Genomic DNA, 19593 nt, shown 5'->3' on the forward strand with positions numbered 1-19593 from the left:
TGAAACTCCCCAGCTTCTAAATTGAGAGTAAAAGCAAACAGAACACAGGATGGAAACTACTTAATGAGAAGGCTCCCAGGAGTACTCAGGATCATGTGGCCATTTTCAGACAGGTCCCAGTTACTCATTCCCCAAACTCTTAAAAATCAGCAAGAAACCCCAGCTCAGTGCTGGTGATTATTTCTAACTTAAAGCTCACAGCTTTCTCGAGAATCTCCAATACACATTAATTCACTTTGTGTTAAGTGTAATTTTCTGTAAAACTGATTTCAGGGTACTGTAGACAAGGCCCCACACCAATGACCCCTCTACATTTTCTCCATTCAGGTTTGAAGGATATAAGTAGGACATCCTACTATGGGGAAAATCAGTTTCTGAGTCAGGGGAACAACATGCAGCCAGCACATAGCAACAGGTGCAAGGCATGACTTACTTTGGTTTCCTCACCTGCAAAGGGAGAACCCAGCTAGTGTCAGAATTTCCTGATACACCAGGGAACGTTACCAAAGTCTTCGTCCTTTTTTCACTTAGGACAGAAAATGAATGCCTCTTGTTTTGCCACTGCTCAAGACAACCAACTAGTCTGCCCCAAAGTCAAAACAACCAACCTATGAGAGCTGGAGGGTTGGACTTAACTTTTTTTTTTTTTTTTTAAGGCCTGAATGAAGTAGTATCTTCATGCCGACAGCTGAGAAGCAGGTCAGTCAGGTTCTTGGGTGCTCTATTACACAAGCGAGATACAGCCAGCCCCACCTAATTTTGTTTCTCTGGTTCCCTCCTGCTTAGTGGGACGTCATCACACTTAACCCATTTGCTTTCTCTAATGCACAGCAGACGCATTCCAGCCAGGACAGCTGTGATATTTCAGCTCCTGTTTGTAAACACCTCCTAGACCCAAAGGTAAGTGTGTCCTGGGTGCCGAGTTACACAGGATCCCTCCTCCCCGACCTGTGTGTCTGCCTGTCTGTCTGTCTCTCTTTCATTTACTTTCTAAAGAGAATAAAGTGGGCTCAACTTTTGACAGAACAATCTGGAAAGTAGCTACGGAGACCTTTATAAAGCCAGGTAATTGTTTCATTAAGCAGTTACCTTGAAAATGAGCATTTGCACTGTTAAGTGAATTAACTTTAAGAATTACTGCCAACATTGTTAGATGATGAAACCAGCTGAAGAGCTAAAATAAAAAACTTACTTAAACAAACCATGACTACAAGAGAGAATTTCCTTTGGTCACATCTTAGTAAAAGTTTCAAAACATTTAAAGTAGAAATTGTGACATGAATACAAATTGAATATTTAGATTTAAATTATGCATTTGGGCTTAAAGGTCATTGCTAAAGTATTAGACTATGATAGTTTTGAAAAAAGAATCTTCTAATACAATTGAATTATATTCCCAAAGACTTTCTTAAAAAGTTAGCAAAATGTTGTGTATGTAATTACTTAGCATGGTATGTGCACATGTCTCCCACTCACTGGAAATCTAAAAGGCTAAGTCAGTTGCTACAGAAGACATCCCATGGAACAAAGATGTGAATAAAGTTTCTTAAAATTATTTTCAGTCTGTGGCTATGTAAGGCTATTTTTATTAAAGGGATATCAGTTTACCATTTACACACTTTCTATTTGATCCATAGAGATGGTTTCTACAGACAGTGAACTTTGACAGAGGGCTGAAAACCACATGTTTGGGAATTTGGGTCCAAAATATTTCTTTTGAAGACACAGTCTTTCTCTCTTTCTAAGCTTGACACTTTTCCACCTAATTATTTCAGTATTGAAGTTTATGATTAAGAATGTCCAAGTTAGTAGGGAGTGTGACATTCTATATATTTTTTCCTAGATTTATGGACACCCCAGTCTTTTAATTAGGATGACGTTCACAAACTTTTGAAACTTTTTTTTTTTTGTGTGTGAAGGAAAGTCATGTTTTTTTCTTTCTTTTTTGTTTTTCTTTCTTTATAAAACAAATAAAACTGTAATGATATGCCTAAGGTTTTCAGGTACAGTCCTACTTTATGGCTGGGTAAGCCTTTTCACTCTTTCAAAATCCTCATAAACGAGGCATTTATAGAGCCATAATTCCTTATATCCTCATTTATTGTGGCTCTTTCCTTTAAGGAAAGCAAACTATTGTCCAAGATTGGAAAGGCCACTGATAGTAACACTCCGGGTCTGCTTGGGATATTGGCTACATGTCAGATTGAGTTTCCTGTGACAAAGACAAACAAAACCCATCTGTCTTACTTTGTAGCCTGAGATCTATAACAAGAAGTGATCAAAAGCAACTGAGAGAGAAGTAGCACAGAGTATATACTCTTTAGTTATTTCACTACAGAAACATGTTTTTATAGTTATCCCCTGAGTTATGCCTGAACCAATGTTTCTATTTAAAATTTCTGATTTTGATTGAGTTCAGAATGACTAGCATTTCTTTTCCCTTGCATGAGCTGATTACCTGACACAAAGCAGAATACCTCCTTAGTTTCAAAGCTTGGCATGAAATGGGTATGACTCAATTACAACAGGAAAGCTGGGCAGAATAATGACTTTATGCATTTTAGGAGAAGCAAAGTTATGCACTGAAAGTGTGGATTTGCTTCCCATAATAGCCAGGTTTTTTTTTTTTTTTCTCACCACCTTTTGCAGCCCTCTGTACAAAAGTAGTAATGTGAAACCACCTGTTAATGCCAACACCGAAGAGGGGAGAAAATAGTGTTCGTTTTGTCTGTGTAAAGGAATTATAAAAAAAAAAAAAACACAAAAAAAACAAACAAAAAAACCCAGTGAAACTCTCACTCTCTTCAAGTATATTTTAAAAGTTGTTAAATACTAGAAACAATAAAAACACTTCCATATATACAAGCAGGCTTAGAATCTGTGCTAAGGTAACACAGAGTGGATGGAAATCCTCCTTCCCTTTTCTGTTCCCTTTATACTAATTCTAATCTTAGAAGTTTTTCAAGTGTGTAATGATCTTTGCTCTGTTCTTATGTTACACCCTCAAAATTCCTCTCAGGAGTTTCCACCTTGGGGCAAGAAGGCGCAGAGAACAGGAGGGCAAATGATGGTACCTGGTTCTCTGGATTTTTCTCTCCCTCTACAGTCTCACTGTTCTTTCCGCCCCTGTTCTCTCTGCCGCTACACCGCACGTGGTTGACAGATGAACATGGGCGCAAAGAAGCATGCCATCCATCAGCATAACTTAGCTTTACATAACAAGGATGCAACATAGTTTAAGTATGTGAACTCTAGAGATGGGGAGAGGCTGAGAGGAAAGTACAAAGAGAAGGATTACAGATTTCTCTTATGGTTCTGTGGAGCTTCTGTACCACCCCCACCCGTCTTTGCTGCTTATAACATGCTTTTTGTTCAATTCAGAAGCGGATCGAATGTAACTGAAGTTGCTCAGTCTTTGCTCCAGCAAAAGTCCAGGGCTGGGATTCTGAATAGCTTGTGGCTTTAAGGCCCAGCTGCTTTTATCCCTGTAAGATGAAGGGACCTGAGAAAGAGCTGTAACCTGGTTCTCCTAGAAGACAGGGAACAGAAGTGAAGTTGTCCCCTGCTGCCATGCTGGGACAATAGGAATAAATCAATAATCACAAAAGCCTTCCCCACACCTGTATTAATTTCAGACTAAACTGCAAATAGAATTCACAACATACCGTCTTACCCCTCTCTTCCCTGTATTTTCCCTGGAGATAAATTATAGGCACTATGAATGCTTGGCTTATTTGGGGTGTTGATACCTTAGATTTTCACCGTTGCAATCAAAAACTGGGTGAAGGGTAGAGAGATCCCCTTGGTGGTTCAATGTTACAGGCAAAGTGAAACAGGAACAACAAAACTCACTTTGTTGACTCCATCTGCAGTTTCCTATTATGGGAAGGGAGTGAAAGCACAATACCACATTCCTCATGTAAAATTATGAGGAAATTAGCACAGCTAAGGGGCGTTTTCCATGCTCCCCCCCACCCCCACGACCTCTTCATTAGGAGAAGAAAATAACCAGAAAGCTTAGGGATAGGGAAAGCAAATCCAACTGCATAATAATGATGAGACAGGTGGCCAAGTACAATTAATAAACTAATCAGATCAGTGGCAGCAGGTAATGAAAAAGGATATAATATATGCCATGAACCTGACAGTTCACCGCAGAAAGATGTTTCTGAAAAGGCACATGTGAGTATTTTTAAACTAAATGGAACTGTATTTTAAATGTATTAGGTGAGACATCAGTTTAATGCCATGTTGGTGAACTATAGGTCCTGGGGATAATCATTTGTGTTTTGGTAATGTTAATCTGTCAACTACACAGTAAAAGCATCCACCTAGAAACCACAGAGATAATTGTTAGGACTTTTCTTAAATTAGGATAGTTAGTGTGTTTGAGGGGTATTCAATGGAGAAGACCCTAATTTTCCAGTGTTTAAAAAATGGGATTATAAATTGCTCTGATTAAAATAATAAAATTTGGAGAGGCTGTGCTAAGAAAACGTTGATGGTAAAAAGTTCTAAAAAGCAGCTGGGTACCAAATTCCATATTCCTTTGTGACTTTTGTTACACAGATGAATGATCAGTAGCTTTAATGCCAAGGTTTGAATCCTAGCCCTCTCAGTCCTTGTGTGTCTGAGCGATAGGCCTCATTTATTCATCTGTAAAATAGCATTAATCTCTCCTCATTGTTAGTTTGTTTTTGGCAAAGAATTAAAAGAGAAAACATGCAAAATATCTGATATACACATACTAGTAATATATTTCCCGGTTATGTTAACGATTTTTAGTATCTAAGTCAATTTTTGGGGTTATGACAGAAAAGTGAATATAATATAAAGAAACAAAATTATTACAAACACTTATATAATCCCTACCAGGTCAAGAAACAGTATCCTGAACACACAAAAGCCCCTTCCATGCTCACCCAATCAACACCGTCTCCTTCCTTGCCACAAGTAACCACTTTCCTGACTGCTAATATTCTAGTTTTCTGCCTGTTTTTGAACTTTATATACATGGAATCACACAGTACCACTGGCATGTGAAGCTCTGCATTATGTTTGTAATAGTCACCCATGTTGTTGTACCTAGCTCTAGTTTGTTAATGTTCATGTGTGAATATAATGCAGTTTATTATCCAATCTGTTACTGGTAGATTTTAGGTTGGAGATACTTATAAGTAATATCCCTGTGAATGTTCTCGTATTTCTGGCCGCCTTGCTTTTTAAGTAGGTATTTCTTAAGTGATAAGCCTAGAACATGGGAGATATTATATCGCTAAAACCTTAGGAATCCACAGGTATCAACTGCTTGCTAAAAGCTTTTGAAGAAAAAAAATTGTATCAGGGTGTATTATAGATATATTTAAGTTGTACCACTCTATAAGAAATCATTCAGCAAAGAAGAGGGTACTTACAACCGAAAGATAATCAGAGGGAGTACTTAGAAGCTCCTCAGGCTCTAATGAAAAATCATCAGGGTTGAAAGTTATTTGTAAAAATTTCTGGGAGAACTTTTGAAAAACAGCTGGTAATATTGGACCTAAATAATAACTGTAGCACACCCTCCCTTTTCTTATCTCAGTCATCTGGGAGGCTTTTAGTGAAAAGTAAACTCTAAGGTTCAATTCAAGGAATATAATACCCGTTTTCAGACTTCATTGTTTGAGAAGGGATAGTCTAATACATTTTTTAGAAGAATAACATTTTCAATTAAAAACACTTTCAATGTTAGCACCTAATGAGTTTGGAGTCAGTAGACTTGCCTTTCAGTGTTGCCTCTTCCATTTACTAGCTTGTATTTCTAGCCACTCTGAACCTCAGTTTCTTCATGTACAAAACTGAGATAGCACCAGCTATTCTTTTTGTCTCAAGGGATCGTTGTGATGATCAAGTGAGATGATAGTGGAAAGTTTGTAAACTGGAAGACACTTACAGAAATATTATTATGTTTTAATAATGAGAAATGGGAATTAATATCTATTGACTCCTTACTGTAGGCCAGATATTGTTCAGAGTACTTTTAACTGAATAATTTTAGTCTTCAGAACTACAATGCGAAGTCAGTATGATTATTACAGTGACTATTATGATGATTATCTTTCACAAGTTATTTGTGACAGAAGCCAGAATTTTAATATAAATCTAATTTCAAAAATCTTTCCCCCATGTCCTCCATTCTAAGAATTTGTGGCACTTACACACTTAAGAGGCAAAATGATGTGCCTGGTTTGGAGATCAGCATCACAGTTTCAAACCCTAACTTTGCAACTCTCTAGCTAGGTAATTTTTTTCACACACACTCCCAACCAGATTCTTCTTTTATACAATAAGAAAATATGATTTTCTGGGGGGTGGACACACGATGTGATACAGAGATGATGTAGAATTGTATATCTGAAACCTATGTAATTTTACTAACAATTGTCACCCCAATAAACTTTAATTAAAAAAAGAAAAAAATATGATTTAAAAGTATCATAAAATCTACATCTTTCCAATTATCCCTAATTTGAAATTAATAGAAAGAATGGCATCATGAAGTGAAGAGTATTGTGGACAAGGGATGTGAATTTCAAATACAACCCACTCAAATGAGGTATTAATAAAATCTTTTCAAGTGGGGCCCTGACCGAGTCACTTTAAAGTGGTATGTTTAGTTTATATTGTGTAACATCATTTTCATAATAAATATGCCAAATTACATATTCATAACGAACATGTTTTCTTAAATGGGTTGAAGAAATCAGCCTGCTCTACAGGCACTATATCTATAATATTGTTTAAAAATTTACTATAGTGTGTGTGTGTGTGTGTGTGTGTATGTGTGTGTATACTTCTTTATTTTCACTTTCCCAAGCTAAATGATCTTTTCAATAGTGGAATAGTGGTGTCTGGCATGACAAAGTTTTGCATGGCAGTTCCCCAGAAGAAGGAAGAAAAAGGATATTATATACAAAATAGAACTCAGTTATTCACTTTTAGTACATAAATCACAGAAAACAAACTTTTGGAATTAAGAGTATGCTATTATCATCTCAGCATTATGTGTCTAGATTTTCATCACTTTAAAAATGTAGACCTATTTTTAAAAACCTCAATACTTCATTTAATAATTGAAATGGTTATTATCTTCTTTCAGATTTCCCTTAATAACACCAATACCAAAGAAGGCTATGATGTTGACCTCAGCCCAAATTCTGTTTATTTCAACACTGTTTAGTTTACTACTACTTGGAAGCTATGGAGAAGAAGGTCTGGAAGTAAAAACAACACAAAACTTTGCAGAAAACTTAAAAACAATGGCACATGGACATGTTTCTTTGGAAAGTGCAACGCATTTAAAATCAAATCAAGAAGACAGAGAAATCTCCAATCCTAGAGCTAGTAATTCCTCTTTTCAGGATTCATCAGATAAAACCAACGGAACAACAGATTTCATCAGTAATTTGCCAACAGACAACTTTTCCAGGAGTCCGAGACCCACGTCCACATTTCCCACAAGTCCTCCCTTGATCAACAGCTCTGTGTCTAAATTGCCTCAGAACTCATCTCTAGCAGATGGAAATCCTGTGTCCGTCTCAGCACCTCCCAACGCTACATCTGCTGTATCTTCAGAAAATTTCACTTGGTCTTCAGCCAATGATACCACGAAAACTACTGACAACAGTTCCCTTACAGGTAGTATCCTCCCTTCAGCACCAACCACCATCCCTGTGAACCCCATGACGATCACGGAACCTGATGGATGGCTGACCACAACGGGTGATACCTTGGGGGGGTTTACCCCCTACCAGGAAACGACACCACAGCCCACCTTAAAATTCACCAATAATTCAAAAATCTTTCCAAATACATCAGACCCCCAAGAAGGTAAATATAAACAGATTTAACTTTCGTTTTGTGTGAAATAACCTCCAAGTAAGTCATACATATTATAGCAAAGAAATGTGCCCTACTGGAAAAAAGGAGGGACTGCCATAGCACAGATGGTTCTCGCTTTTAGGGGAAAGAGTGATATTCATTGGAAACAGTGAAGGGATTTTGGAACTTAAGTCAGCATAACTAGTCACGACTGTACAGGAACATGATGAGGCCGTGGGACAAAATGAGAAGTAGGTTAGGCTGAAAAGAAATACTCACGTAGTGACGTGGTTTTGAGATACTGTGTAACAATTTTCATTGAATCTTAGAGACTATCAGAAATTTCACATACTTTTAGGAATACTGTACCACTGAACTTTAAAAATACATGCATGTGGGTTTTGAAAATTGAATGAAATAAATGAATTGATAAATTATCTGATACCACATAGCAATTACAGGAAAACAGAACAATGATATTTTTTAAAAAGTAAATAAACTTAACAAAAGGGAATCCTCCTCAATTTTTAGTTTAGTACCTAATGAACACCATAAAAATGAAATTTAACTGTATCGCAAGAAAATTCTATTATGGGGACATTTTTGTTTCATTGTTTTGGATTACATCAAGCTTTGAAACATAAAGTGAATAAGATCTCTAGTATTTAATGAAAATTCATTATGTTTTATTTTTTCAGGTCTAACCATGTTTCTGTTTCCCTGAAACAAAACAACAACAAAACACTTGTTTTTCACCCATGAACTCATCAATTTTCAATACTACAGATTAAATTAATGATGTAAATAGCAAATAATATATACAAATTTCTATTTGAAAGTGGTTGCTAGTGACCAGGAAAAGCTTTAAATTCTGAAATCTAGGCTTTAGGACAGCACTGCAACCAATATATTTTATGTACATGTATTTTCATTTTAGCTGTAATCTTATCACACCCTTTCATTCATACATATTCTGATGCAGCATTAGAAATATTTAAAAAACATTATCTCTCTTTTGTCTCACGAAACTCAACATACATATTAAGAACACTGAGTATTTACTTCGACCATTGCCCTTTAATGATAAAAATGTTAACTTTGCTTCATTTTTATTGTAGTAATAATTTTGCTATTAACTTTTCCAATGCAAAGTTTAATTCTTTTAATAAATGGGGTTTCATATAGAATCAGAGACTCTGTAAGACCCCTTGCCGACCTAATTACTAATAAGCTTTTCAAGAAATTAAAAAATATATATTAAAAATAAAATACACTAAATATGAGTTCAGGATGCAGTAAGTAGTTTATTGATGACAGTCTTCAAATAAGGCATGCATTCAAGGGATGACCGAATTAAATTTTGGGTTTTCTTAAACTCAGACCCATGCATCTGTTCCTGATGTGCATTATAAACTTTTTGCTCTGGTCATTTGTTGTACTAGAAAATATCCTATCAGGATATATTGCTTTTTCCTTATAGTGCCTTTTCACTTGGAGTTTTGTGGATTAATTTTCTATTACTCACTCCCTTAGGTTTTTACTATTGAATTATTATAGAAATACACTCAAAGTTCATTTCATCATTACAGTTCAGAAAAGCTTCAGAGTTGACTAAAAATTATATAGCGTTCAACATAGAAATTACATCTTAGCGGAGCATTGGTATGGCATTTCAATATTATTTGTGTTGGTAAGTCATGACACAGTTATAAAACTAAGACTTAGAAGTTTCTCATGGTAATTCAAAATTTAAATTATTGTTTATCAAGAAGTATATTTTGCCAATATATCTCAAATACTCAGTACTTTATAAAACACACACACACACAATCACTATTATCTAATTTTTTAAAAAAATTGTTAAGCACTCTTTGATACACAGGAAGTCTACATGTATATGCTTCTGTTCGTTGAATCATTTTTATTTCTTATCTGTAAATTATTTTTTCTTTGTTTTCTAGAGAATAGAAATACTGGAGTCGTATTTGGGGCCATTTTAGGTGCTATTCTGGGTGCTTCATTGCTTAGTCTCGTTGGCTACTTGTTGTGTGGAAAAAGGAAAACCAATTCGTTTTCCCATCGGCGACTTTATGACGACAGAAACGAACCAGGTAAAAACAACTTTCAGAACTTCACCTGCATACAGTAGTTTTAATCAAGTGAGGATGTTAATGCTTACTACATTATCTAGAAGGGATTCAGAGATACATGTGACAGAAACAGACCAAAGATTTATTCTGATCTACTCTGTTTCTCAAATAAGATAACCAAAATAATTATGGGCCTGCAAGTAAAATTTTGTCAGTATTTGAAATGGTTGCTCATTATGTGACCATTGGTTTTAAATAATAATCCTAGACCTAGAATATATCTGTAGAATTGGAAGATAATGGTATGACATTAAGGGAAAAAATTGGCTAGTTTTGTTACCAAGGAACCACAAAGTCATTCTTTGCCATTGTAGAATCTCTCAGCAGCAGTAATTAGAATAGAGATATATTCTAATTTGGAGCTCTTCCAAAGTTTCACAGGTACGGTAGCCCTATATTAATTATTTTGATGAGTCTAGAAAACAGAATTTCTATAGAGTTGCATATTTGGGTACATAAAGTTGAAAAATACCTCAATTCAGGAATTTTCCCCTTATGGGATGGAAAAGAACAACCATCTCTATGAGTAAGAAGTGTGACTGCTAAGAATAAAGAACTAAGGCTGATCTTAACACAATGTTTAGAACAAAAATGAAGTCACTTCAAATGCTTGACTCATCCTTTTTTATACTTCAGGAAAAAAACAAACAAAAACACAACTATTTTCTGGTTTACACAAGGGGTTTTTGCTACCATAAAAACAGTTTTATGCCCCTAGTTAGTCCCATTGATGAAATCCTGTTGATTTTTGATAAATTCAGATTATGACTGATATATGCTCCTTTTCAGAACCAAATCCACTATTTGTAAATTTAACTGAATTCCGTCTATAGGTTTCTAGCAATCCATATAAACTAAAAAGTGACATTTTTCTAAATAAAAGGATAGGATTTTGAACAACACAGGTTTCCAAACATTTTCATTAAACCTCAGAATTTTTTCTTTATCTGTAATTACATACAGAAGCCCAGTTTATTAAATTGATATTATTTAAGATGTTGTGATTGAGGCATAAAAAATAACTCATTCACAGCATCTATTTTACTCCTGCAAGACAAATTTGTGACACTTCTCCCAAATCCTTAAGGTCCCTGGGAGACCAGTTTGTAAACAGATGGCTTAAGGCAGGGGTGTCCAAACTTTTTTCAACGTTTTTTACCAAGGGCCATATGCGGTAAAATACACAAACACCCGGGCCACTCACTCAAGGTGAAGTACATATTGCCTCACCTGGTTTATTTAAGTAAACTAAATATATTTTTGGAATTTGCTGCGGGCCAATTAACAAAGGATTGTGGGCCGCAGTTGGCCCGCGGGCCTCAATTTGAACACCCCTGGCTTAAGGAATAGGTAGGATATGAAGATACTTCACTGAATAATTATTTTACTAATGTAATTAGTAATTAATCAGTGCTTTAGTATTTAAAAGTACCTCATGCATGCCACAATTTCTTTGAAAATAAATTCAAGATCGTTAAGAAAATAATAATTGGTTGTTTGTTGAAAAAGAAAAAAATCCTATATAATTAATCACAAAATCTCAAGAACATAACTTAGATCTATCAGAAGGAAACAAGCTTTTACAAGCAGTGTTCTTTCATCTCCATGTTCAATGGCTCAACCATGAATATATGAAGATACTTGTTAGAACAATGACACTGATTTTACTCTTCACTTTTTAGAAATTATTTTTTTACCTCAGAAGTGAAAATTCTGAGGATATTGATAAGACTCTGAAATCATGAGATTCAAAAGTCAAAGAGACATTTGTCTATACCTTTTTATACAAAGTAGTGCTACACATTTGGTGTGATCTCTCCCTTAGTTCTTTTTATTTTTGGTCCCCCAGCAGGGACATTTTGGAAGGTAAACTGTTCTCTTAGTCTTAGAAATAAATTGGCTTGAAAAATATCCACTTATTTAAAATACCTGAAAAGCCCACATAAAAGATAGACGTACTTACCTGTCTAGAACAATTGCTAGGGTATGGCAGATGTCTGGGCATGTATCTTTCAGTCTGGCTCTATAAAACACGTGTTTTATTGTTTTGTTTTCTTTTTTTGTTTTGTTACCTTTTTAGTTCTGCGATTAGACAATGTACCAGAACCTTACGATGTGAGTTTTGGGAATTCTAGTTATTACAGCTCAAATGTGAATGATTCATCCATGGCGGCAGGCCGAGAAAACGCACGCGATGGCATTCCTATGGATAACATACCTCCACTTCGTACCTCAATATAAAACTAAGGGGAAAAGGTTTCAGATGGCAAGTGTTCACCTACACCCCGGCCTTTTCACAATCCCATCTTCCAAAAGCTGAAGCAAGATCACTATCATGTGGCTTGTGCCAAGGAGAACTGTAAAAGCATGAAACCAGTATCAGAAACAGAAAGAGAGGCTAAATCACCCCAAAGGTTTCCTTTCTTACCATTGTTGGCTGTACTGACCATGTATTGAATCTCCTTAATTTATATTTTGGTCTATTTTTTTTCTGAGTAAGACACATTTGCAGAATCAGGTAAGACTAAAAGATTTCGCCTGTATGGCCCTGGTTGGTAATTAAATTTAAAAAATCCTTCAGTGAAAATGGAGAACGGAAACTACATTTTCACTTTTTTTTTTTGGACAAAAAGCAATGGATTGACTCTTCACCGCTCCCCCTGTAGTCCTAATGCCATACATTACAGTTGACATTCTGTTGAAGGGACATTGGAAATGACATACATTTTTTTATTTTCTTTTGACTTGAAGCTAGAAGATGAGTATGGCACAGAATTTCTGTTTCCGGAAAATTAAGATAATGGGAGTGAGAAAACTGTATTCTACTACATTTTACTTTTCTGGATCAGTACATGCATAGCCAGTCCCTTGGTTGTCAAGTTGACAATAATTTTATATTCAACAAGGCCATATTAGGAAGGCTGACCCTAACCAGAAAAGTAACTGCTTTTCCTTAAAGGGTGGGACAGTTCCAACCTGTCTGACTTATTTTAGGCCTTAATGAATTGGGTACTTCAAAAATTCAATGAGAAACACAGTGAGAAACGTCAGCCAAAGCATGTACCTGTACATAATTTTTACAGTTCTAAGATGTTAGATAAGAACAGAATTTATGTATTAGATGTTATCGCTCAATCATAAATGGAAGAGATTCTACATCTCTAAATATATGAAGTACAAGGTTAGAAAAATAGATGAATGAAAATGTTACGCAAACAAAACATTTTCTGAATCATTTTCATGATCAAAATACAGGAAGCTTAATTTGGATTCCAGTATGTTTCAGGCTGTTTTTAATTATGACCTGCTTTTGGCAGGAAAAACATTCTCCTTAGTACAGGAGGGTCTGAGACTTTAGGGATCAGAGGATTAGAAGATCAAGAGGTAAATTTCTAAAGAAGCAGTGAATGTGTGAAGAGAGCAAACAAAGCAAGAGACTTTACTGTTGAATTGATGGATGATGTGTGTGTGTCTGCGTGCGTGTACGTGCATATGTGTATGAAGAAACACAGTGATAGCGTCAGAAAATGAGGATGTAAGTAATAGAACATACTTACCCCATATTGCCATAAAAATAGCAAAGAAGACTGTCCCACCATTATCAAACAAATATGTCACCTTAAAGGAAAACAGAGAAAATATTAGTTACACTGTTGGTTATAATAATCCAGTGATTGCTGTTTGCATTTAGGTACTATGATTTTTTTTTTCCCGATGGAATCACATTACTTTATAGTTTGTAAATGTAAGAGATGAGATCATTTCATGGATCCTGCATCTGTTTCATCTGATTTTCCCATGGGGAATGTTAAAGGATCAGCATTTCCCCCTTTTCTTCTCTCTTCCCTTTTATTCTGTTTGGATCCACCTTCATTTCTGCTTAGAAGTGGTTCTAGCCCCCGAGGAAGTATTTGTGTGCCGTGGAGTCAAGCTACAGTATGGGCTGTAAGAAGTGAGCTTTTCAGTTGAGGCATACCTAATTGGACTTCTTGCCAGCACAACTTCCAGGTTTGGGGAAGTTGAAAACTGTAGAATTCCACTAGTGAGCCAGTACTTCCAATGGAAAGGTATCACAGCGCTATCCCTACTCTCTGATGTCTTTCAGAGTGGGCCACAGGTCCAGTAGTGGCTATAAGAGGTAATGAATTCCATCTTAAGTTGTTTTTAAAAAGTTTCATAAATCACTGCACATGTAAGATACAGTCCAAGTGTTTTTCAATCAGACATTATCTGATATTTTATAAAGAACAATGTACAGTTACAAGATGTTATTGAATACAATTTTCAGGGTTGAAAGGATTGTTGATTTTAATAAAGTGTAAATCCAATTTACCTTTTCTTCTTTTCATTTGCATACTGTCTTCATTATATTTTTAAGTTAGTGAGGGAGACTGAATGGATACAATCAAGGCAGTTGATGTTTGGCAGTCACATAAAACCACAGAAACTGTGAAGAAAATAGGGGTACTATCTTTATAGGAGAGAGAGGCCAATTATAGGCTAGGACATTATTATAAGGGACTTGGGAGTAGACTGGTGTCTTCTTGGCTCAGGCTATAGTTCAGAGGCTGCTGGAAGGGGGCATTGAAATGATACTAATGTGTATTTTAATTGTAATACCTGGAACACACTACAAACAATGTGTAAAACAGATATAGGTAGGGTGTATTTTCCTGCAATGTAACATCATTGAAAATATCATTGTACAAAAGATGTGTTCATTTTGATGTTTTGTGGATAGATGCAATATGTCTTCGAAGGCTGGAAACTTCTGTGATTGTTAAGGTCTGAGATTTCTCCAAGTGCTATAAAAACTGGTTTTCATAACAATCATCAGTATATATTATGTACAGGAGAGCAAAGGACCATAAAGAAATTCTCCTACAGAGCTCATAAAATTACACCCAGCAGGGGAATCCAGCTCTTTTGTTACCAGAGGAAGGTATCCCACAGAGACGCCTGCTGCTGCCAGGCAGCTGAACAGCTGTCTGTTTCCTTTACAAACAGACCTAGGGCAAGAAACAGCCTCTGAGAGTGTTAGAACAGAGGCTTTGCAGAGGAGGAATTAATAGTGGCTCTCCTCTGCTCTAGAAACAGCCACGCTTTTAGAAAAGTAGCAAATAAAAAGCCATGCTTAGTCACAATTGTGTTGCATGGACATGGTTTGTCACAGTGGATGCAATATTTTTCTTGAACAAGATTTTCACTTATGCTCGGCTAGGTTTGTTTATAAATACTTCAAGCATTTTTTAACTCAATAAATTCAAACCTTAACTTTTTAGAAATACATCTATGAGACTCAGGGTGATAAACATAGAATGTTTATATAATGTGAGATCACATACATATATGTAATGGGAGACAAAGCTAGAATGGGAGTTAGGAAAGACTTAGAACTTGCCCTAAGGAGGCCTGTACAAGTATAAAGTCTGTTAGAGCCACTAAGCTCTTACATGGGATGTATTATGATAAGGGAGACAATGAAGACAAGATCAATTAGAAGCCTGTGGCTATAGCTTGAGAAGCTAAGGGCTTCATTTAGGATGCTGACATAAGAGCTGCTAAATGAAGATGGGGGAGAGGATGAAGAAAGAGTCAAGCATAGTGTGGATGGTTCAAGATCATGGGTGACTGGCAGGAAAATAAAGTGAGGAGAGGCCTTTTGCCTCATAGGAAAGGAATACTTTCTCTATAAAAGAAAACTCCAGATGAAATCGCAAGAAAATTCCCAAAGCAACAAACAGACTTTTCTAAAAGCAAAAGTAAGCTTGTCTAGTCCACAAACATATATTTGCAGTGAATTATTTTATTAGAACCATAGCTTTCCTTAATGCATAGGGAGCCTAGGGATAGACGTTTCATTCAACACGGTTGATATGAGCAGGGATAATATGTGAAGACAGAAGCAAACCGAGCCTCAAACAAAGCTGGGTTTAAGTACAAATTCTCCATTATCTTTGATATCTGATTTTTCTTGGAGAGCTGAGTATGGCTAGAAATCAATAAATGTGGGTATTATCTAAGGAGATAAATTTCTTATTAGGTTGGAAGCTTAAAGTCAATGTCTCCCCTACTGTAATTGCTAGATTCATGGGTTTAGAAACATAAAGCTCTGGAAACTGCCACATATACACCCATTAAAGTTCCTCTAGGCTAAGGAGAGCAAGGAGCCTCTTGAGCAGATTCAATCCTGCAAACCAGGCTGTTACAGGGGGAAAGGGTAGGAGGTAGGAGTCAGGATTTAGGCTGGAACTCAGCCCTCTCTCACTTCCTCAGTCCTTAGGTGTTGGGCAGGGCAAAATCTATATAACTTCACATGTCCCTTGGACCTGGGCACAGGCTATATCAAACACACACACTTTATTAGTTCCTCCCCCTCCCTTAACCCATTACTTATTTAGGGCAATAACTTTTTAAAGTGTGCTCCTAGGAATCAGAATTACTTGAATTGCTTGTTAACATGTAAATGTCTAAGGCTTACCCTTGAGGTCCAGAAATCTGCTTTTAAACAAATGTTCTAGGTGATTCTGATGTATAGTCTAATACCGACTCTCCCAAAAAGAAACATCTTCTGTCCTATTTTGGTTGTAGCCTCAGTGTCAACATATGGTCTCAGGCTCATACCGGGTATTGAATAAACGTTTGTTGCACAAGTGAAAAAAAATTAAAAATAAAAATAAAACAAAACCAGAAACTAATAACTATTATGAATAAAGGTAACTTCAAAGGTTGAGTCATTTTTAGAATTACATGAAAAAAACAATGTAGGACCCTTCCATCTAGTCCTAACATAATAGGAATCGACAATGTGATGTCAAGTGCTTTTAGATGAGTGTGCAAATATCACTGAATTCCTTAGTTGCAAAACTTTCTCAATTACCATACTTTAAAATATTAAAAATAAAAATAATCATCAAAGAAAATGCTAATGTACTTAAATATATTTTTTTATCACATGAAGGGACCAACTTTTTTTTTCATGAAACGCATCCTTGAAATTATTAAAGGAATGATTACATGTATAACACATACTTTTCAATAAATATGGAAGGTTTAATTTCCTATTACTTGTCACAAGTGGTGATTGATTCCTTAAGGAATTGACAAGTTACTAGATGATGTGGCGAGGTGGCTCACCCAAGTAGATGATCCTACATTGGTTGGCTTGTTTCTTTGGTAAAAATCTACCCTTTTATTTCTGACACTGCCCATCAAGTAACTTCTAGGTGTTTAAATATATAAACTGATATTAAAAGAGAATGCTTATTTCCATCCAATGAAGGAAGATTAATTCTGATTTTTAAGCTGTAAAACAGGTAGCTACACTTTATCTTAGCCACAGGAACAAATACAAGACAAATTAAATATTTCATCCAGGTGGGCTTCATTTCTTTTATTGTTCCAGAAGGCACTACTCTCCTCTGTAAGCTATTATACCTTTTCCACTTTCCTTATACTAGTTACTAAGGGAATTCTTTCTGAGTCTTACCTGTCCCTATACATACTCTTTTTCTCCCAAGAAAAAGAGGGGTGTATATGTTGCATGATGACAAATGCCCCCTAGATTTAGTGTTCCTTAGACAGTTTCTTCAGTTTATCACTCTGCCCTATGTGGATGTTGAGATAATGCCAGTGTGTTTTACTAGATCTGTTCAAGTAAAAGTAGAACATTTATATGATTTGTTGGGGTTCCTAAGGCTGTCATACGTCTTTGAAATGCACGGGCCAGGAGTAGAACAGGTGTATATATATCTAATCACTCTAATACACACTTGGCTTTTGCAAAAAGTGTTATGAAAATGCTTTCCAAAATGAGACATCTTTGTGGAACATTGTAAAGAATTCAAAGCTAAGCATATGTTAAAAAGATAACCTATAAACAAAACAGACTTTTCACATGCCATGCATTCAAGATCAATAATTCAGAGGCTAATTTTACTAAGTTTGGTCTTATAGTAGGATACTGAGTGTTTTGAGTTTATACCCAGCCTTGTCAAAATTAATTGTATAGTTACTTCTACTTCTGAACAAGATGGAGTGACAGTGACTGATTTTACTCCTATTCTGGAAACAATCAAAGAGTGTACAAAATATATAAAGGAATAGATTTCAAGACAATGGATATTAGGCAATGTTTCCCTGAGAGCTAGGAAACAAATGACGTATTATGACTGCTTCCGGGTACCGCAATGAGTTAGTAGGATGCAGAGAGGGACGACACAGACCCTGCCCCCATCAGCATGTATGTGAGGACACTGCCTGAGGAAAGAACTATCTGGAAGGATTAGTGGTGACAGTGTCAGGAGCTCACACAAACGCAGGAATAGTGCCTATTGTAGCCCAGCAGCCAGAATGGAAATCCTCATTATTCAGTGCACAGGGTAGAGTACGTGGGCAGTAACGCCAGATGGAGCCCTGCAGTGAGCCCATCTCACATATCTTTCATTTTAATTTAATTTAATTTATTGGGATAACATTGGTTCATTATATTATATAAGTTTCAGGCATGTGATTTTATAACATAAATCTTAAAAGCAAGACCCAAAAGGATCAAATTATTTTCAACGAACTAAACCACAATGCGGTAGCTCTATCTATCTATTAGAATAGTTAAAATTCAAAATGCTGACCATCCTAAGGATTAGTGTGACTACATGGAAAACTGGAACTCTCATACACTGCTGGCAGAAATGTCAAACGATATAAACACTTTGGAAAATAGTTTGGCAGCTTCTTAGAAAGTGAAACATCCATCAATCATATAATCCAGGTTATTTACTCCTGGGTATTTACCCAGGAGAAACAATAGTACTTATCTATAGGAAGATTTGTAGATGAATATACAGAGCAGCTTTACTGAGAATGATAACAACTCGAAACAACCCAAAAGTCCATTAACAGATGAGTGGATAAACAAACTCTGTCAAAGCCACATAATGCAATGCTATTCAGAATCAAGAGGAATGGTCCACTACAGGTAAATGTTCCAACATGGATGAATCTCAAAATAATTCTGCTGTGTGAAAGAAGCCAGAAAAAAAAATCATACACGATATACTTCCTGTCGTGCGGGGAACCCTGCTCGCTGCGCCATTTGTCATGCAGGGTGGCCTGCGGGGTCTCTGGTCCCGCTCCCCACATAAGAACGCAGGACACAGTAAGGCCAAAAAGGAACACCCACGGAGCCATAGGTAGGGGAGTCAAACCAATACATTCTCGCTGGCGGCTGGGCTGGAGACACAGGAAGCAGGATCTATATAACCTGCAACCCGCAGTCCTAACAGCAGTCCGCGCTTGCCAGCCACCATCTTCTTGCTAGCCCCCACTCTCTCTCTGCTAGCGTAGCCACAGCCGTTATATTAGTGGCCAATGGCTTACGGGTTACAGCTGATGGCCAACTAGCCACAGCTGCTGGCCATCTGATCACGGTTGATGGCCATTGACTACCCGAGCCAGCACCTTTCTATGTGAGGCCGAGAGCCTGGAAACTGTTTTTTGGGGCTTTGTCCCCACACTTCCATTTATGTAATAGTCTAGGAAATACAAACATCTATAATCACAGAAAGCAGGTGGTTGTCTGAGC

At 36.5% G+C, this 19593-nt stretch overlaps 2 protein-coding genes across 5 annotated transcripts in view; one reads left to right on the forward strand and one right to left on the reverse strand.

Annotated features, from left to right (window-relative positions):
* ANO3 (anoctamin 3) overlaps positions 1–19593 on the reverse strand; it is a 233227-nt gene that overhangs the window by 53238 nt on the left and 160396 nt on the right. For both annotated transcript variants that reach the window (XM_081063533.1, XM_081063534.1), the window contains one exon: positions 13568–13628. In XM_081063533.1, the coding sequence (XP_080919659.1) occupies positions 13568–13628 (61 nt within the window). The remainder of the gene's footprint in view (positions 1–13567; positions 13629–19593) is intronic.
* Positions 660–16666, forward strand: MUC15 (mucin 15, cell surface associated). 3 transcript variants are annotated; one of them, XM_081063536.1, is made up of 4 exons: positions 660–699; positions 7139–7869; positions 9822–9971; positions 12091–16666. In XM_081063536.1, the coding sequence occupies exons 2-4, from the start codon at positions 7173–7175 to the stop codon at positions 12249–12251; spliced, it is 1008 nt and encodes a 335-aa protein (XP_080919662.1). In that variant the 5' UTR covers positions 660–699; positions 7139–7172; the 3' UTR covers positions 12252–16666. The 3 variants fall into 3 exon arrangements, with proteins under 3 accessions (XP_080919662.1, XP_080919663.1, XP_080919661.1); XM_081063537.1 differs by having other exon boundaries at positions 661–900; XM_081063535.1 differs by lacking the exon at positions 660–699 and adding an exon at positions 4020–4182.

This window comes from Rhinolophus hipposideros (genome assembly GCF_964194185.1).
Source record: "Rhinolophus hipposideros genome assembly, chromosome: 10".
Taxonomy (NCBI): Eukaryota; Metazoa; Chordata; class Mammalia; order Chiroptera; family Rhinolophidae; genus Rhinolophus; species Rhinolophus hipposideros.

What these genes read in the sequence shown, in the direction of transcription:
- MUC15 (XM_081063535.1), top strand. Translation starts at nt 4,112, where the DNA reads ATGAAAAAGGATATAATATATGCCATGAACCTGACAGTTCACCGCAGA. An exon ending in ATGTTTCTGAAAAGGCACAT is followed by an intron (nt 4,183 to 7,138) that starts GTGAGTATTTTT and finishes ATCTTCTTTCAG; the next exon opens with ATTTCCCTTAATAACACCAA. An exon ending in TGACGACAGAAACGAACCAG is followed by an intron (nt 9,972 to 12,090) that starts GTAAAAACAACT and finishes TTACCTTTTTAG; the next exon opens with TTCTGCGATTAGACAATGTA.